General features: G+C 40.1%; 1 protein-coding gene across 1 annotated transcript; it reads right to left on the bottom strand.

The window, feature by feature from the left end:
• Positions 1–4219: 4219 nt before the first annotated feature.
• Positions 4220–10620, bottom strand: LOC134792387 (uncharacterized). Its single transcript, XM_063763680.1, has 2 exons — positions 8643–10620; positions 4220–4661 (listed from the first exon to the last, which is right to left on the bottom strand). Exons 1-2 carry the CDS (start codon positions 9675–9677, stop codon positions 4443–4445), a joined length of 1254 nt encoding a protein of 417 aa, XP_063619750.1. The 5' UTR covers positions 9678–10620; the 3' UTR covers positions 4220–4442.
• Positions 10621–20557: the final 9937 nt, after the last annotated feature.

Raw genomic sequence — 20557 nt, 5'->3', positions numbered from 1 at the left:
TTCTTAAACAGGTGTTTATTTTTCTGCACATAATATAATAGATTTTCATAAATGTATTGCGACGCAAATGTCAAAATGCCTAATTCTAACACTAGCCTTCTCTTGCCACTTTGTCTGTGTCAAAATTTCACTTCATTATGTTTCGAATTTCAAAAAAATCTATAAACTATTTTGATGGGCACCTGAATAACAAATAAACATTATTTACCTACAAAAAAATATAGGTTTTTCATCGTGATTCATTGAATTAATTTTAATTGATACGTAACGTGACTTTTTTGGGCTCAACAAAAATATCCCCCTATTTTTAGCCTCAACAGGAAAAGTAATAACGACGCTCACGATTTCCCGGATTCATTCTTCACATTCCAGAGAATTTCATTTCAAAATCACCTTCGAAGATGTTCATAAGAACGCCCGGTCAGCAAAACAAAGGAAGATTGTGATCCCATGACTTCAATTACAAAAGGACGTATGTCCTTAAGTACTGGTATAAATAATTGCCCTTTTTGTGCTTGAGCTGTCAATAAATTGTGGCGCAAATACCTGCGGGCTTCTAAAGGAATTAGAAAATGTTGACACGAGAGAGATTTGAGGTGAAAATTGAGGCTGGTGATTGGTTAAAGGTTTGTTGGGTAAGAAAATTATTGCGAGAATTGCCAAAACATGGACATAATTCGGAAGAGCCCAGTAATCTAAAAAATGTGGAACACGCCCGATAGATATCTCAAGGGGCTAATTAATGCTAAATTGTAGGTTTTAATATTGATTTTTTTCTCGTTTTAATCAAAAGCTAATGCTGCAAGTCTGCATATCGTAGCAGTGTTTTGTATAAAATAGCCTAGTGTTATTAGCCGTGGGATCTGAAGATAAATATTTTAAACACAAGTATATTTTCAGAATAATTGAGATAAAAGGAAAAAACCTGCGCGACTGTCATGTGTTCCGTCTCACGTTTCGCCATAGCTTTTGTTTGCAATTGAACTTTACAGCCAGAGGTAAAGATGTGTCCCACCTCCGATCTCCGAAGGCGCACAGACCTTCTTCATAAACTGTCACTGCAATAATCATCTGTCAAGATGATGGGGCCAATGATGCTGACTGGCTTTACACCCTTTAAGACATAGGATCATTATAAGACCTTCGTCAAAAAACCAAAGTATATAACTATTGTATAATAATATGCCAGTCACGTGAGCCATATAACTCTCGAATATTCTAACATAATCGCCGAAATCCATATTCAGCGAACATAACTTCAACAATAGCTACATAATCATAGTCTAATAAAACATGGTCTTCTATTCCCAGAGTGACACAGGCCTATGTCACAATAACATGGCCGCTATATATAGCGCTATCGCATATTATCATATAGCGCGGTCGCATGATGACGTAGGCTTGTGTCAGTTAGGTGACCTAGAAAAGACGGGACTAGAGTACCAGGCGGAGTATATTATTATACCATGTACATAATGTTCCCTTCGGCGATAAGATTGTTTCAGAACTGTTAGTAATGCATGCACGCTTTACAACGCCGCTCGGTCGTAAACACGTTTTATTGAGTTGTATTGTAACCGAGCGATGAATACCTGAGTAGCGAAGCGAGCGATGCAAGATGAATTTTAATACTTTAGGTAGTTTAGATCTATTCGGTAGTTGTATCTGTTATATTACAGGGAGTTGAGAGTGATGCAGTAGAGCGAGTGCAAAGCGTCTCCGACGACTCTCTGTTTCAGCTTAGGCAAAAAAAAATTGACCCAAACTACCCCAGCGTTGCCCCGTTAAATTATCAAGACCTGTTTGGACCAAGATAATTTTATAATTATATGTTAGTTTTCATACATAGAACAATTAGCTTGTTGGAGATGTTTTGGGATTGAATATAACTATAGGTAATTATTATATACCGCCATGCAAAGCATTAGAGGAGGGCAGATACTTTTGCCGCGCTGTTCTATCCGCTGCTATTGATCCTGTAAATGTCATCATTGTTTAAAATTAAATTAAAATGAAAAATCATCCAGCTTTCAGGAACGTCTAATATATTTACGTTGAATAAATCGTGTTTTAACGTAATTAATCAGCTTCTTCAACAACACCAGTCCCTCATTTCGCGGACCTTTGATTCACAAACACGAAATGAATCCCAATCCAGGTCCCGAGTTAAATTTAATCAGAGCTAAGTGAGAATATAACGAAGCGGCTTGTTTTGGATACTGCCCTGGGTAAAAATTCAAATTGCTTGCCGAGGGAATGGCAATCGACCACTCTTTGCACAAGTTTAAAAGATGAAGACTGCTTACGATCTTACTACAACGCAGTGAGGATCGATCGGCTAATGATGCTTAACAAAAATTTTATAAGCCCTACAGATAACTCACACCGTCCAGGTAGCCTTACCACGACTGCTGATAGATTGTCGTGGACTTTAGAATTTGGAGGAATACGGAGAATCCGGGAACTGGAGCCGATACTGCGGTGCGGATCTAAACAAAATTTATACTCGCAGGTGACTTACCAGTTTGTCCGTCGTCCTTGTCCACGTTTTCAAAAAGCGGTTTAGTAATTGTAGCGGGCGGAGAGCGGAGCGGAGCGATATTTATATATTAACTTGTAAAAATATTAATCTTATAATAGCACGAAGGAAATCAGTACTTGATGCGGCGATTTTTAATATTGAAGTCTGTTGTCAGTAAGTCAGTATGTCAACGTCATGTCTAGGTGGCTAGCAGTCACCGTCGAGTTTTTGATTTAAAATAGGTCGAAAGGGAATTTGGCGCAGTAGCGCCACCATGCTCCCGGCCTTGAAATGCGGAGAATTTCAAAAATGAAATCATATGATGCGGTAAATTAATTTACATATATATATATAAGAGGAAGGAACAGATTATTGCGAAGGCAGCGGATAAAGTTTTACAATAGGGCGTTTAAATAGCCCACCAGCGGTTTTAACAGTAGCGACCCGAACTACACCATCTAGTCCAGGATGTGTGGCAGTAATAATGCCAAGCGGCCAATGTAAGGGCGGTATGTCATCATCACCCATCAGAACCACAGTGCCTTGGACAACCGGACGGTCTGGAGTGCACCACTTGTTCCGAACTTGCAGTGTGTGCAAATACTCCAAACGCCATTTTTTCCAATAGGAATGCACAATCGATTCCAGCAATCTTTTCCGATTGTTGAGGTTACGACACTCGATAGACAGGTCAGTCGCGGGTAAGTATTGGAGCGGTGTAGACATCAAAAAATGAGCGGGAGTTAATACTTCGGGATGCGGATCCGAAGATAAAACACTGAGCGGACGAGTGTTAAGTATACATTCGATTTGAACGAGCACGGTTGACAGTTCTTCGTATGTCAGAATCTGTGATCCAATGACACGGTACAAATGCGTTTTTACACTCTTAATATTTGATTCCCATATGCCACCGAAATGAGGCGCACGAGGGGGAATCATTTTCCATTCAATGCGGTGATTACTACATTCGCGGTTAAGTTTACATTTGAAATCAGACGTGCGGAAAAGATTATACATCTCATCCAGTTGAGATTTGGCACCGACGAAATTTGTTCCGTTGTCTGAGTAAAGACAAGAGACGGGACCACGTCGAGATATGAATCGTTTGAACGCTGCTAGGAAGGCGTCAGACGTTAAATCAGAGACTAGCTCGATATGCACTGCCTTCGTAACTAGGCACACAAACAAGCATATGCACGCCTTTTGTGCGTGTTGACCACGACGGCGACAAAGCGTGATGCGAAGAGGGCCAGCATAATCAACCCCAGTGTGCACAAAGGCTTTGGCTTCTTGTATGCGACAAGATGGGAGGTCAGCCATCTTCGGTACAGGATGTGTTGGCTTGACCCGGAAACATGAGTTACATTTATGTACTCTGTTTCTAATAACTGTGCGTCCATCTAATATCCAAAAACGCTGGCGAATGATTGCCATTAATGGACTTGTGCCTGTGTGACAATTGACAGCATGGAAGTGGTCAATGATTAAGTTCACCATGTGATCGCGTTTGGGTAGCACAACTGGATGCTTTACTTCAAACGGCAAATCAGCATTCGAGAGACGACCTCCAATCCGCAAAACATTTTTGTCGTCAATAAATGCAGACAACTTTACAAGTTTGCGCGATGGTAAAAGGTTCTTTTTAATTTGAGCTATATGTTCAGGATTGTAGAAGGACCAGGCAGAATAAAAAAATTGTTTAAAAATAGAAATGTACTGTATTCTGCCACACAAGTACATATAAAAAAATAGAAAAATCAGTTGCTTGTTACATGTTCAAAATTGCAATGTCACAGCGTTAGCTAGGTCGAAAATTAAGACAGAGGTCGCCTCCGTCTCGCCGCAGTCCCCGCTGAAGCCTTGCGTTTCGTTCCAACATGCCCGCCCACGTTGAAAGGTTGGTCTTTCAACCATAGATTTACTTTTCGATTGGTAGTGGACATATTTTGCTGAACGCACGACGGATGATCCCAGACGACGTCCGGATGTCGGCCACACGATTGATGCCATCAGATCCAGGGATGACGCTAACGATTCTACCGAGCTTCCATTTCATTGGAGGGAGGTTGTCTTCTTTGACGACGACCATGGTATCGGTTGCAAGTTGACCCTTGGCTTGCCTCCATTTGGTTCGCTCCTGAAGTTCAGAAACATATTCTTTATACCAGCGAACCCAGTAGTGTTGCCTCAATTGTTCGATCCTCTGGTACCGTGTAAGTCTCAAAGGAGGAATCTCTGTCAGACAGGGAGTCGGAAGAGCTGTGAGTGGCCGTCCGATTAAAAAATGGCCTGGAGTAAGTGGTAGCAGATCAGAAGGATCGCTGGTTAAAGGAGTAAGAGGCCTTGAATTTAAAATTGCCTCTATTTGACACAGTGCGCAATAAATTTCTTCAAAGGTTAGATGACAGTTACCTAAGACTCTAATTAAGTGGTGTTTAGTGGATTTCACCCCGGCTTCCCACAAACCCCCAAAGTGTGGTGAATATGGTGGAACAAAGTGAAACCTAATGCCGTCATTGGCTGCAGACTCAGATAACGTCCTTGCATGACTGGTAAGGAATCTCTTTAATTCATTGTATGCCCCGACAAACTGGGTTCCATTGTCGGAGTATATATCAGAAGGTAAGCCGCGGCGACTAACGAATCGCTTCAACGATGCCATGTAACCTTCTGCAGACAAGTCACTACATAGCTCAAGGTGTACACACTTCGTTTTAAAACACACAAAGATCACGATGTATACCTTTATGGTTTGACTACCACGACCCTTTCGAGACGCAGCCAGTATAGGACCGGCATAATCTACGCCAACAACCTCGAAAGGAAAGCCTGGCGTTACTCGCGGTGAGGGTAAGTTGCCCATAAGTGGCGCTATAGTTGCGCCGCGCATACGAGTGCACAAGACGCATTTGTAATACGTTGACCTAGCTTGTGTACGACCACCGATTGGCCAATAGGTAGACTTTACATATGCTAGCATGGCTTGAGGTCCCGCGTGTAACAAAATGAGGTGAACGGAGTTGAAATATGTCACCGTTATAAAATGCCCTTTCGGCAAGATAGCTGGATGCTTTTTATCAAAGTTAAAAGGCCCGTTTCTAAGTCGTCCGCCTACACGCATAAGTCCTTCAGAATCCACGAAAGGATTCAGTTTTGTAAGCGGGTCTTTGGCTTTGAGTAAGGTTTTATTTTTAACATCATCATATGAGTAAAATGATTCTATCTGCGATAATTTTACTAAAATATTCGTAGCCGCATGAAGTTCTTTAGTGTTAAGAAATCCCGAATTTCTGACACTACCCGGTCGTGCGTTATTGATAAACCGTAGAACGTAAGCGGTGACTCGTTTGAGTTTAGTAAACTTGGAAAACTTCGTAAGATTCAATTCTGATAGAGGGGATATTGTAGCGTCGGTCGCTACATTAGCAGTGATTATCTCAGCCTTAACTTCATCACTATCCCTGCTCGCGTGGTGATTTTTGGGCCAGTCATCTTCGTCATTACGTAGGAATGCTGGACCATTCCACCAAATATCAGCCGCAGCAATTGAACCCGCATCAATTCCGCGTGAGACCAGATCCGCTGGATTGTCCTTAGTAGGTACGTGTCGCCAAGGCCAACTGCCAGTGATTTCGAGTATATCAGCTACGCGATTTCGTACGAACACCTTGAGTTGGTTTGGTAGCATTCTAAGCCATCCTAACACGATCATGGAATCGGTCCAAAATGTACAACTGTCTGCTTTCATGCGAAGTGATGATATTCCTTTTTGGTAAAGCTGTGCTCCGATCAAAGCTCCGCATAATTCCATTCGGGGAATAGTTACCGGCCGAAGTGGAGCTACCCTACTTTTTGCCATAAGTAACCGAGTAACTACTCCTGTGTTAGTGATAGTACGTACGTACAAGCAAGCTCCGTACGCAGATTGAGACGCATCCGTAAAAATGTGGAATTCCACTCGCGACGCGTGGATTCCTACGACACTACGCGGAATGCATAAATGGTTTAATTCCGGTAAAGACATTGTTATGCTATGCCACTTTTGAGAAATCTCTTGAGGCACTTCATCATCCCAAGAAACTCGTGAAAGCCATAGAAGCTGAAGCAAGATTTTACCCTGAATGACAACCGGCGATAAAAGACCTAAAGGGTCGAATATTTTTGCTATCGTGGAGAGGATAACCCGCTTGGTTAATTTTTCAGGGTTTTTTCCTAAGTCGATAGTAAAATACAAGAGATCGGCTCCACTTTTCCAACCTAGCCCTAGGGTCTTGCTTTCGTCCAAGTTGCCTAAATTTAGATTTCTAGAATCGTCACTATGTTCATTTATGAGCCTAGGTTCATTTGAACGCCACTTGCGTAAATTCATACCAGCACTTTTAAGTACTGCACTGACCTGAGTTATAATGCTGGTGGCTTCTTGCTCCGTATCTGCCCCGGACAAAAAGTCATCCATGTAAAAGTCATGGGCAATGATTTCAGTAAGTCGTGGGTCCGAGCAGTCCATTGATAAGTGTTTAAGGCACCTAACCGCTAAGAACGGAGCGCTGGCCGTACCGTAAGTGACCGTATTTAATTTGTATATGCACAGAGGTTCAGATGGATCATTGCGCCAAATGATTTGTTGCAAATACCTATCGTCAGGGTGCACGACTATCCTCCTATACATTTTTTCCACGTCAGCCGTGTACACAAAACGGTATTGCCTAAACCGTAACAAGATAGCTATGAGATCGTCCTGAATAGTAGGTCCTACGTACTGAATGTCGTTCAGCGTGACTCCGGTAGACGTGCGCGCACTAGCATTGAACACGACCCGGAGCTTTGTCGTGAGACTAGACAGCCGTAACACGCCGTGAAAAGGCAAGAAGTTTCCTACTATCTCATTGGAAGTAACCTTGGACATGTCTCCCAAAGTCTCGTATTCGTTCATAAAATCTTTGTACATAGACTTCAATTGTGGCTGCCGTTCTAGTCTGCGCTCTAACGACAGGAAACATTGTTTTGCCCGCTCGTAAGAATCGCCCAACGAAGATACAGGCTGCTTTAAAGGGTACCTAACCATAAACCTACCGTCCGGTAACCGAGAGGTATTTTTAACAAAGTGTTCCTCGCAAGCCCGTTCATCGTTGGTATAATACGCCGTCGCGGGTTTTATTGTTGCTTCGTCTAACTTCCAAAAACGCGTCAATTCATCATCTTGATTATTAATTTGAACGAAATTGCAACAAATGCTTTTAGAGTTAAGGTTATGCGCATTACGACCAGACACTACCCAACCTAGCTTGGTCTCATAAACTATGGGCTTGTTTCGTCCCAATTTAATTTTATTGCTACCTAATAATTCCATAAAGACCTCGGCACCAAGAAGAATATCGATAGGTGCCGGCGAGTGGAACTGAGGATCAGCCAAGACTAAATGTTCAGGTATGCCTAGCATTGATACATTTACCTTTTGTAAAGGTAAGTCGCATGTAGCTTGTGGAACTACGTAAAATGACCTTTTCATGCTGAAACTTTTGTCGAACAACGATGAAAACCTTGCGTCACATAATTTATGTACGTTTGACTTAATATTTTGAATGCCAATTAAAGACGCATTTACCTCCCTAATAGGTAACTTAAGTTTTTTGCAAAAGTCAGCTCTAATAAAATTAGGTGATGATCCATTGTCCAAAAATGCGCGTGCCATATGTGGTTTACCGTCTCGATCATATACTTCTACTAGCGCAGTAGACAGTATGACTTGACCCTGTAATGCAGGATGGGCCGGCAACAAGACGTCTAGGTTAGCACTGCAGCCAGGTTCAGATGCGGACTCGTCGTGCTCGGTTGGACTGCTGGGAGTCACTTGTATCGCCGGCATTGCTACTGGAGCCTTCGACGGCAACCTATCCACATGTATAAGCGAGCTATGACGTAATGAACACGACTTGCACGGACCACGCCTACAATACTTCGCTATGTGCCCGGGTTTTAAGCAATTCAAACATACTTTCATCCCTTGAACCTTATCAGCACGTTCTTTATTAGATAACGCGAGAAAGTCGGGGCACTCAAATAACCAATGACCACGCTTACATGACGGACATTCATATGTAAAAAGTGGGCTACTCACAGTATCGGTTTCACGTTCATCTAGTCCTACGAAACATTTTTCCTTTACCCGTCGCACGGCGGAGCGCGCGTGCGCCGCAGGGACAGCGCCGGCGCCGGCGGCGAGCGGCCAGGACGCGCGACGTCCGGGGCCCTCCATCGCCATGGTTTCCAATAGATCCGCACGATCGCTGAGGAAATGTATGATAGCATCGAAAGTAATTGTTTCGCAACTAGGCACAAACTCCTCCCACTCACGTCTAGTAACATTGTCAAGTTTTTGACATATTATATACACTAATAATGTATCCCAATGGGTGGTTGGTTCATCAAGGGTCGCTAACGCACGTATATTTTTGCATATCGTGTCTATAAGATGCCGAATAGCTGTCGATGACTCCTTGGTAATTGGGTTTATATTAAATATGGCCCTAATATGATTATTTACTAATAACCGCTTATTATTGTATCTGTCGCATAATAATTGCCAAGCTATTTTATAGTTACTACTAGACAATGCTAATGATTGTACAATTACTGCGGCACTGCCTTCTAATGAAGCCCGCAAATAATGAAACTTGTTTACATCATCGATGGAGTCGTCATTATTAATCAAACTATCAAATGTGTCGCGAAACTCAAGCCATGTATCATACGAGCCTCCAAATTTGGGTAAAGAAATGGTAGGTAACTTACATTTTACATGTGGATGACGCCGTGTATTATTGTCGGACCCCCCATCGCTAGGCGCGACCTTGGTATGCATGGTTACCAATTCCTTAGCCGCCGCGACTGACGAGTAGTACAAATCCTCGAAGTCAGACCTCTCGTCTAATTGGGCCTCGTCATCCTCAACCATATACTCCAACTTGGTTTGAATCTCGTCATACGTGTTGTAAACACATTCTAATTTAGCGATCCGAAGTTGCAGTTCCGTCACCTGAGCCGCACACAATGCTTTTTCGGCTAACTCGCGTATATAACCTGAAAATTTAGTTAATCGCGACTTAATATGACCCCTCTTCTTAACTAACTCTTTAATCAAGGCTTCATTCATTTTAAATTGCACTTAGTATTTACCTTCTTAGCACTTTCAACACTCTGTTCCACTAACAACACCAGCACCACGAGAGAACGTAAACTAAAACACTTTCTTACGAATTTAATGTTAATTACTCCGATGTTGTTTACTATAAGCAAGCCGGCTAAGTTATGGCGATAAGTACCTATGTCGGCCGGGCGTACCGTTAGATATGGCAAAAAAACGTTTATCAGCGCTCGACCGATGCACTTATTATGCAATTATGTAATTGAGATATATTTGAGTTTTAAAGTATGATTTATTTGTATCGTAGTTTTTAAAATAGGTTACGGTTATTATTTAAAGGCCTAATATAGGGTTTTAAATATAAGTTTCTTTCTAAATTGTGTCAAATAGAGGAATATTATTGAAAAATAGCTATTAATGCTTCTTACGTAAATGATTGCAAGATATTAAGGAACGGACTCACTTTTAGCTCCTCTTAACCTGTTCACTCCTTATTGACGTCGTCGGATTGTAGTATTCCGGAATAACGGTAGAACAGTTGATAAATTCGTAGCTGATGGATGAAGATATAGCCGCCTCGGGATGTTTCAAGCTGCACTCCTCACTGGAAAGCCGGTATGTTGGATGCGCAGGAAATATTCCACACGTTGCGTTTCTTCTTTGTCTCAGCCGTAATGGCGGTCCTTAGTCCTTAATATCTCGTAGCTCGCTGATTCAAATAATTATCTGGCATCGAAGACCATGTTCAGGATTGTAGAAGGACCAGGCAGAATAAAAAAATTGTTTAAAAATAGAAATGTACTGTATTCTGCCACACAAGTACATATAAAAAAATAGAAAAATCAGTTGCTTGTTACATGTTCAAAATTGCAATGTCACAGCGTTAGCTAGGTCGAAAATTAAGACAGAGGTCGCCTCCGTCTCGCCGCAGTCCCCGCTGAAGCCTTGCGTTTCGTTCCAACACTATATCTTCACTAAAGTGAACTCTCTGTATAGCGAGTATTAAAGCGGTTTCAGCGGTCTCAAGATTTTTAATTGTTTCAGTTGGGTTTAATTTCTTCATAAACCGAAGTATATATACAACGATTTGTAGCAATTTGTTCCAAGAAGAAATGCGCTGCGCCAAATCATATAGTACAGGCGACTCTTGCTGCACTATAGTGGTTAATGCAACAGTTTTGTGCTCTGGCAATTGATCGATTGCTGAGCATTGAAATGGCTTAATAGGCCATTTGTTCGGCGCCTCCTTCAGCCATGAAGGCCCATTCCACCACAATGTATGCGAAATTAACTGCGATGGTGTCAACCCACGAGATAAGCAGTCACTTGGGTTTTCAACTCCAGCAATATGGTAGAAGTTTTCTGGTGACACATTTTCTTGACATTGCGCAACACGATTGCTGACAAATATCGACCATCGATGAGGCGATGATTTGATCCAGTTGAGAGCAATCGTAGAATCAGAGAAAGCAAAAATTTCTTTAATTGCGATACGAGCAAGGTATGTACTCTGTACGATTTTGATCAATTTACTCATCAGCACAGCAGCACAAAGCTCTAAACGAGCAAGCGTCGTAATTTTAGCGGGAGAGACCTTAGATTTAGAGCATAGTAACCTCACAGTTGAGTTACCAGCTGAATCTGTCACATGCAAGTAGATGACACAGCCATATCCATTAAGACTGGCATCACTAAATCCAATTATTCGACAATCACTAGAGTCAGCGAAAACGCCAACATGGCGCGGAATCTTTAATGTTGATAACAGTGGAAATTCTTGTACCAACATAGAGTAACACTTAATTATGTGTTCTGGGGCAGTTGCATCCCAATCAACTTTACTGAGCCAAAGTTCTTTGATAAGCAACTTTGCGTACAATACGACAGGTGCTACCAAACCAAGCACATCAAACAAGCGAGCTACGGTAAAGAGTATAATTCGCTTGGTACACTTCCCTCCAGCGGGCGGGGACGTAGTCAAGAAGAAAGTATCATTGGAGGGTTCCCAAGATAATCCCAGTACATTAGCGACGCTCTGTTTGTCATTAAATTCGACACAAGTGCGGTGTGAGTCAGGAAGACTTTCTACAAGTGCGGGCGAGTTGCTGGACCACTTGACTAAGTCAAATGCGCCAGCTTTGAAGAGAGATATTAACTCTTGCGATAAACGCATAGCGGTTTCATCATTAATACACGAATGTACTAAATCATCCATATACAATTGGGAACTAGCGACAGTTGCAGCTTCAGGGAACTGATGCTCTTCATCCAAGCAAAGCTGCTTGACAGTGCGCTCAGAAGAATCTTTGCAGAAGGGTAAGGCGACGGACTTTACGTACAAGCTTTCACACTCCGTCTCCTCAGGACTGAGGAAGCGTTTGTATGGGATCTCTTCCAATTCCCAAAATTTATTTAAGCTCGACTCAAGGTCATTGCGAATCAAACCGGTGAAAGAATTATAAATATAGTCATCCTTCTGAAGATAGTCACCCTTCTGAGGATAGTCACCCATAAATACATAACCGAATGTTGTTTGCACTGCGGGGGGTGCGCACGAGCCAGACTCTATCATGTTCCCCAAGTATATGTACGGAAAGATCTGAACTCCTAACAGAAGATCAACATTGCCTGGTATATTCCAGGTCAAGTCTGCGAATGGTATATTCGCCAAATGTGCTAAGTCGCATTTATTAGTTTCGATTACAAACTCTGGAAGCGGACCAGTTATACAAGATACCACTAACGCGTGTATGTAGTATTTGTAATTTGGATATATGCGCGATTCAATGTTTAGGTAGACGTAACCGTGTATCTTGTCTTTCGTTAAACACACACCGTTAATATAGGAATTATAAAGCGGTATCACAGGCAAGTTAAGCGCCTTGCAGCAATCTAACGTTATTAAATTGTTTTGAGAGCCATTGTCAATCATACAGCGAATTATTGACCTACCATCACCATTATAAGGCTTGGCGTAGATATGAGCAGTTGCTAATAATATAGCAGATTGAGGATTTGACGTCGGTACCGAAACGCTAGCATTTGTAGGCGGAATTATCTTACAAATATTAGATGACATTGACATGTCGGGCTGTGTCTGCGCATTAATTGTAGAATTTACTTGCGGTGTGCATGCACAGTTCGAGCATACACTTGAGCCTTGCGGAGAGGGAACAGCGGACGCAGCAGGCGCCGACGCAGCGTTGCTGACATTAGCAAACAACTGTGTTGAATTAACATTTGCGGAAGCAGTCTTGCTCGCTTCGAAATGTAAAAGCGTATGATGACGCTTCTGACATACGTTGCAAGTGTGGCGCGATTTGCAGTTAAGAATCGTGTGCGAAGTGCTGAGACAGTTAACACAACCATGTTTACTTTTAATAAATTCAAATCTCGCTTGCGGGGATATCATATTTTTAAATTTCATACAAGAGTACAGGTGTGAATGATCCTTTTTATTGCACAATACACAAGCTTGTTCATTTGTCGCGGAGTTTGAATCAGTATCGCTGCTGGCTACAAATGCCTTATATGTAGTTTTAGCGGGTTGAGCTGGTGTATTGACAATTGATTTGCTGGATGTACCACCATTAGACCTTTCTAAAATTTTCACTTGGTCTTGTACGAAAGAGATGAAAGAATCATATTTTGGAATTTCTTCATCGCGGATAGTCATTTCGTAATTCTGTAAAACCTGTGAGTCCGTTTTCCTCAAAGCGCAACTTAAAAATATAAAATCGGTCAAATCAGGGATATCTAACTGCTTAAGCGCAGAGATAGACGCGGAATACTTCTCAATGAAGTTGTTAAGGCTGCTGGAATTATTTGTGCATGGCTTGAGATCGAGTATATTGTTCAAGTAATAAGTACCCAAAGCGCGTTTGTCTTGATACTTTTTGACAAGACTGTTCCAAATTATGGAGTAAGTTTCACCATTAGGCACTATGCCAGCAGTTAACTTTAACGCGTTATTTGTCAATTTGCTAACAAGGTATTGCACACGTTGCGCGTCAGACAACTGGTTATTGTCATGAATGTTGGCCTTAAACATTTCATAAAATATGGGCCAATTTTCCGTCCGGCCATCGAAAGACGGCAGTTCGATAGGTGGAAAATTTATACTCGCAGGTGACTTACCAGTTTGTCCGTCGTCCTTGTCCACGATATCCAAAAGCGGTTTAGTAATTGTAGCGGGCGGAGCGGAGCGGAGCGATATTTATATATTAACTTGTAAAAATATTAATCTTATAATAGCACGAAGGAAATCAGTACTTGATGCGGCGATTTTTAATATTGAAGTCTGTTGTCAGTAAGTCAGTATGTCAACGTCATGTCTAGGTGGCTAGCAGTCACCGTAGAGTTTTTGATTTAAAATAGGTCGAAAGGGAATTTGGCGCAGTAGCGCCACCAACTGCCTTAGCAGTGTTAAACTGACATATTCACTAACGTCTGCGTAACTTACTTCTCGCTCTATACGTTTCGCTCGCACTAATATATGAGTACGAGCGTGATGCATAGTCACGCACACGCTAGCGAATATTTCAGTGTCAAACTGAGAGGCAAACGAGCAATTACCGTTGCCTATCATATGGACACCAGCAACACCAGCCATCCACTCTGGCAAGTGCATTCTCGGCCTTTAAGATGGGTCGAATGACCCAAGCTCGCGCAACTAATAGGAATGTAAAATTTTAATGGACCTCAGCTCCGTAATCAGGTTTTTTTAATTAAGGATCCTTCATGGGTAACAAAAATAAATGTTCTTTACTTTACTCATTTGCTGGTTATTTAAGACTTTATTAGTATTTTACACGCTTATCGTCTTAATTTGAAATAAACGAATCCTTGTCTTTAGTAAAAAGGTTATATGTAAATAATGAAAGTGAAAGTGTTTTTTTCTTTAATTTGGGCTTATTACAATGTACTTAAGAATGTTAGAAATTGCTACCGGTTCTAATAATAACCCTACACCACCGCGCCCAGAAGATACCGGTGAATGAAAATCTGCGGGACTTCAAAATCCGCAACGCGCATTGTTTCAGAAAACATAATATAAAAAACATTATATGAAAAAATTACAGTATTTTGTAATAAAATAAATCAATATTAATAATTAAGACAAAATATTTACAAAAGAAAAAGAAAAAATATATATAAATCTCACTGATAGGTACAACATTTGGTACGCTTCAATTTTTTTCCTAGTGGTAACTGTTTTGACGTACTGAGTGATTTAAACATCACCCAAACAATAAAAGTTAAATAAATCCAAGTTTTATTTTAAGTAAGTTGACGTAAAGTTCGTGGAACAATTTATATTCTTTTGTCGGTCGACCTTTCCTAGATATTTTACGAATAAATCCCTTCAGATTCGCTACAAAGAGTTTCATTTGCATCTCGCCTGGGCCGGACCTGCGGCGTAGGGCTTCTAAATAAGTGGATACTTGTGGGTGGCATAAAATACCAGTAATAGCACAGAGAGCCATGAAGCGCGTCATGCTCGGCATAAAACTTCAAGAATGACTGAGGACTGTCGAGATCTGACGCCACAGTCGCCACACCAATACGATACGTCGTTGACGTCGTCACCAAGCTGAAAATGGAATTGGGCGAGACATAATATATGTTGTTAGGCAGAGTGATGGCAGGTGGACCAAAATGTTGACGGATTGGTGGCCGCTTTCGGATGAAAGAAGCGCCTGGCGTCCGTTGGCTCGTTGGGTGAATGACATTCGAAAAATCGCGGGACACTTCTGGATGAGACTAGCCCAGGACCGAAATAAGTGGCGTATACGAAGAGAGGCCTATGCTCAACAGTGGGCGACTGGAGGCTAAAAATGGAGGGCGAAATGATGTTGATGTCAGATAGTCTGTATGTATCTTCCTTTGTGACCTTAGTAAATTACTCACAGAGTACCTAATATTAATGCCTACCGATCTCGTGTTTTGTGGCCACACCCTAATTCTCCCGTCAGATTTATTAAGGCAATTAAACTTGGCGCAAGTTGACAGTTTTTTCCTTTGTTTCGGGTTCTTTAATGAGCGCCGCGAGCTGTTTTGAATTAAATGTATCCTGCTCTTCTCTGTGGCTTAGAGGGAGAAGGATTAAGAAGTCGGCAACACGTCCAGGTAATTCCAAACAAGGTACAAACTTGCAGTTAATGTACAAGCGCTATAATTTACACGAAATGAGAAAATTAGACAAAGGTCTCCTGTTAATTATACCCGTTCTTAAAGGCCTGTGTACAGCGGACGCGTGTGCGTTAATGTGCACGTGCACCTGGGTGTTGTAATACGGATAATATATATTTATGAGGAAAGACGCTTGCGTGAGGTGTGCCTGCCCGGAAAATACGTTCGATTGGAAATACGTTTAATGTTGAGGTTTGTCTCTGATTTCTAGAAAACACAATAACCTGTAAATTTAATACAAAATACTCAGTCTGTTTCGAAGGAATTTGTTTACACGAAAGAGGAATAAAACATAGTGACCTTATTCAATAAGACACATAATTTGTAATAATACGTTATTTTCATAAATTCGGGCTGAGGCTTTGTCAATAGGTACTATTCATACCATCATTTAGAAATGTTAATGAATACAAGTACTTTGTGACAGCATTTTCGTGTCATACATTTATCCAACTTAAAAAACCCAATCTTCCAACTGTCAAAAACTGCTCAAAAGTAGAATAAAATTACAACTTACAAGAAATCTCAAAGTGAAAAAACTTTGCAACTTTTCAAGATTTAAAAGCAATAGCAGAAGTTTGGGGATTTAGCAGAATAAAATATTCGACCGATGTTACATTTTCACTTAGTTATGCTAATATTATTTCCCATTGGGCGAGAGAAATCTATTTTCATAAGCCTTTTAAGACAAGGGCAAGTCTTGAAGGGCGTGAAAGAATTTTTATTTATATGCTGAGTTCAGCTGCAAACTTTATGAATGAAATTTATTTATTAATTAGGTAACATGCACTTTTGCAACTCGATGTACCTTTCTTACACAATCCACTCTTATTTTAAAGGCTAGGCTAGTGGTAAGAGCGTGCAATTTTAACTTTTAAGTAGAGTTGAAATGGCTATTTCATTAGATATGGTGTAAATTCTATCTTTTTTTTTTTTTTTTTTTTTATTTATCTAAAAAAACTCTTTAACATATGAAACAGCGAACGAAAACCGCGTACGGTTTAACTGCCGCCATTGTCGCTCGTTTACATTCCGGTTGGTAGCTATATCTAAAATAAGGAAAGAATGGTTATTACAAATAATCATTTTAGTTTGCCTGAGTTGTTGATAAACAACTCGGGCGCGCACCTGTACTTGGTAACAACATATTTTTTATGATTGTTTTGGTCTTATCTGTGTTATTAATTATATTATGATTTACATCATTAGGCCATGAGTTTAGTGTATAGGGTAACATATATTGCCATATTCTTTTTCCATAGGTATTCTTATAAGGTGGTAATACATACATAGGTATACTTATATTTCTTAATTTTTGTGACCTTGATCTATTTTTAAGGTTAGGTAAGTTAGCGATTTCATCACATACTAGCATCATTTTAAACTTATCATAGACATTAATTATATTACATTCTAGAATTGTATAATTTATTAGGACTCGAAAATCAAATGAGATTGAGAATGAGCTTTTTGCTTCGACTTACAAAATAATGAAAAACTGGAGACTAATTCAAATTTAACAACTTTTACGGTTGATCTTATATTGACATTTCTTGAAGATCGCTCACGCTGAATGGCGCATGCGAAATGAAGTGAAAGTTGTGCGTGATCTCACACCAATCACCAAGACGACCGCCAAGTTCGTATCAAAACCATTTCGAAACCATAACATGTTGCTAAATGAGAGTTGGGCTCCTTTTAATGATTTTTTCTAAAGGCCATTTATTTTTTTCTCATAACAAATTCCTTCCTCAAAACACGGATTTAAATTTATTATGAACACAAAGCTAACCAAAACAAAAGAAGGGTTTCAATTTAGAGAATTCATTATCGATGCAAATGCAAAAGGGACAAGTCTCGTTTTGTATGGGTGGTGAATTCTTTATTTTCCTCGAAAAAAATTCGGGCATGGAAGCTCTTTCAACTAACGCATTATTGATGAAACTGAGCGGTAAGGAGGGTTCGCAACAGTAGATTTGTGCCGTGATGAATGGGCAGTGAGTTTACTGTTCCGAGGTATCAGGTAATTTGAAGAAAACATAGGTAAGGATGTTCCTAATGTTGTTACAAACTAATAGTGGTGAAACAGCTTTGACATCGGAGTGACTATTGACTATAATTATGTTATTCACTCCTTTTAGGTAGTATTTTTCAAACAGGAAAGGTACGCTGATAAATGTTATCTCCATATAATTTATAACCTAAAAATGCCAAATCTTGCAAAATTGTATTGAAATGACATCTATCAGCATACCAATGTTCTTGTTTGAAAAATAAGCTATAAAGGAATTAAGACATAACAAGAGTTTATTTTATGATTGTTTAGTAAACTCTACCGTCAATAACCTAAAAGGTATTTTTTAAATCTTAGTGATTATGTGAAAAATTATATTAAATAGGCAACTAAATGAGAAAAATGTGTTACGGTTTCGAAACCCGAAAAGTAATAATCTCATTTCATATTTGGACTGGCGTCAAAAACGTACTCAGCCCGAATGGACTTCATGCAAAGGAAACCTCATAGAGGTTGAACAACGCTCGACCCCGTTAGCGACCCTCGGATATACCACACACATAACCTCCCAACTACCAGAGTCCTGGTAATCTAACTTGAATCTAATCATCCTAAAAATAAGGAACATACTTCAATGAAAATCAACCGAGAGATACGATGTTGGCAAAATAAACAGACGATTTGGCAGGCGCGGCTTTGGAATTTTAAAACAATGCCGAGGAACTAGGCCGGGATCTTACAAATTTAATAAAATATTGACACAACGAAAAATAGACTTTAAAATAAAAGCGGTAGGGTGTATTTGACAGCAAAGGAAGAGTGTAAATTTCTGTATATTCACGCAAACAGAAAATGATCGTAAAAATATAATGCATATTGGGCCTTATCCAAATGTTAGCATCTTTATTGATTTGTTTTGCCGGCCTATTTTTTTGCATTTCTTTTGTTTTTTAAAACTCATGCATTTCTGCTCAACTATTTAGGATTTGCAGGCTTAAAACCTTCTACCAGGCCTGGCAGAAGGCCTCTGGGGCCGAAGGGCCTGTATTCTGAAATCAATCAGAAAGATATTTGATTGACGTTATTTAGCTATCGTGCGTCTCGCTTGCGCCAATTATATGTAAAGGTACGAGCAAAATTCACGATATCTGAATGACATCTCAGTCAGATATCATTCCGATGACAGTGTACATTCGAATAGGTCCGTTCTTCAAATAGTCTGTTCGAGAAACGGAAAACGGTGAAAATTAGAGATAATACTCCTAAAAATACGTGTGATACCTCATTAGATTTGTCATGATGCCTAGAAAAATGTATTCGAAGCGTGTATTAGCACACAAAAAATATCAAAAGTTATAAGCAAAAAAGGGGAAAAAAGTAGATATTTCTTATTTCCCCAATATCTCAAAAAGTATTAACATATAAGAAACCAAAATTAATATTATAAAAGAGGAGGATATTTTCAATAAAACATTTTGTGCTTGCAGAGCTGTATCTCCATTATTTATACTTTTTATTAAACGCTGAACACAGCCCTCCGCGCCTTATTTTCGGGAAACGCGCGCGGGGTGAAAAAGCGATTACGTAACATTAAACATAATTTTAAAGGTATTAAATCCTCATTGAAAAATTAAAAAAAATTATGATGTATTTAAAACATGATAATACACGCTTCGAATACATTTTTCTAGGCATCATGACGAATCTAATGACGTATCACAAGTATTTTTAGGAGTATGAACTCTATTTTTCACCGTTTTCCGTTTCTCGAACAGACTAAAACCTTAGACCCAAAAGAAGACAAGTTAAAAGCTCTAAATGGCAAAAAATCCCGAAGTTTATGTTAATGTAGAAAAATGCCATTACGAACACCCGTGGTGGGGGCCGGCTGTGACATAATTCATTAACTAATTTATGGCCGATTCCTAACGCTTGTAATGGTAATTTGGTGATCGGGGGGATATTCTCAAATAACTCGACTGAGATTTCTTTACACAAAAAAAAGTAAAAAACATGAAATAATTACAAAAGTATAGTGTATAATATATTATATTGCAAATAAATCAAAATTCATTAAATGTTCAGTTACTTAATTCATCAATGGTTACTGCGTCCCTGACAGATGATTTTTGGATCTAAAATTCCACATTAATTAATTTTACATTAGGTACAGAAATTATACAATGACAATGGATTATGAATAATCCTTACGGTTATTTAGATAAAACCTTGAAATTTGTTGATGGAGTCTTTATTTGGTGGCTCGGGTTCTGGCCTTTTAAAGGATGACTCAGGCTAGAGCGTGCTGTGTCCGGGCCGGAGCTTCCCGGGCATCGTTTTCTATCGCCAAGCATCACGTGATCACCTGTCGTGTCATAGAAAAGTAAGCGCCGGAAGCTCCGGGCCGTGGTCTTACGTGAGGCATTTTTAAGTTGCGCTTAAAAAGACTTTATAAGGGACTCGACTCGGGATGGGACAAAACCAAAGTTTTTTAAGCGCTGGGTCTCGTGAATAAGAGACGAGTTTTTTTCAAATTAAATATCAAAAGAATCTAGTTCCTACCAACACTACTAGATCGTCGTATACCTAACCACTTAAGTGGCTTAGGTAGTAAAATATCAAGACCGTAAAGTCTTTAAGTGGCAAAACGTCAAGGCCATAAATAGCCAGTATAGCCAGATCG

The sequence above is a fragment of the Cydia splendana genome, chromosome 7, assembly GCF_910591565.1.
Source record: "Cydia splendana chromosome 7, ilCydSple1.2, whole genome shotgun sequence".
Lineage (NCBI taxonomy): Eukaryota > Metazoa > Arthropoda > Insecta > Lepidoptera > Tortricidae > Cydia > Cydia splendana.
Note: the sequence above shows the minus strand (reverse complement) of the source record. Positions and strands in the feature narration are given on the sequence as shown.

What these genes read in the sequence shown, in the direction of transcription:
- LOC134792387 (XM_063763680.1), bottom strand. Translation starts at nt 9,677, where the DNA reads ATGAATGAAGCCTTGATTAAAGAGTTAGTTAAGAAGAGGGGTCATATT. An exon ending in ATGAACGTGAAACCGATACT is followed by an intron (nt 4,662 to 8,642) that starts GTGAGTAGCCCA and finishes TCTGAACTTCAG; the next exon opens with GAGCGAACCAAATGGAGGCA.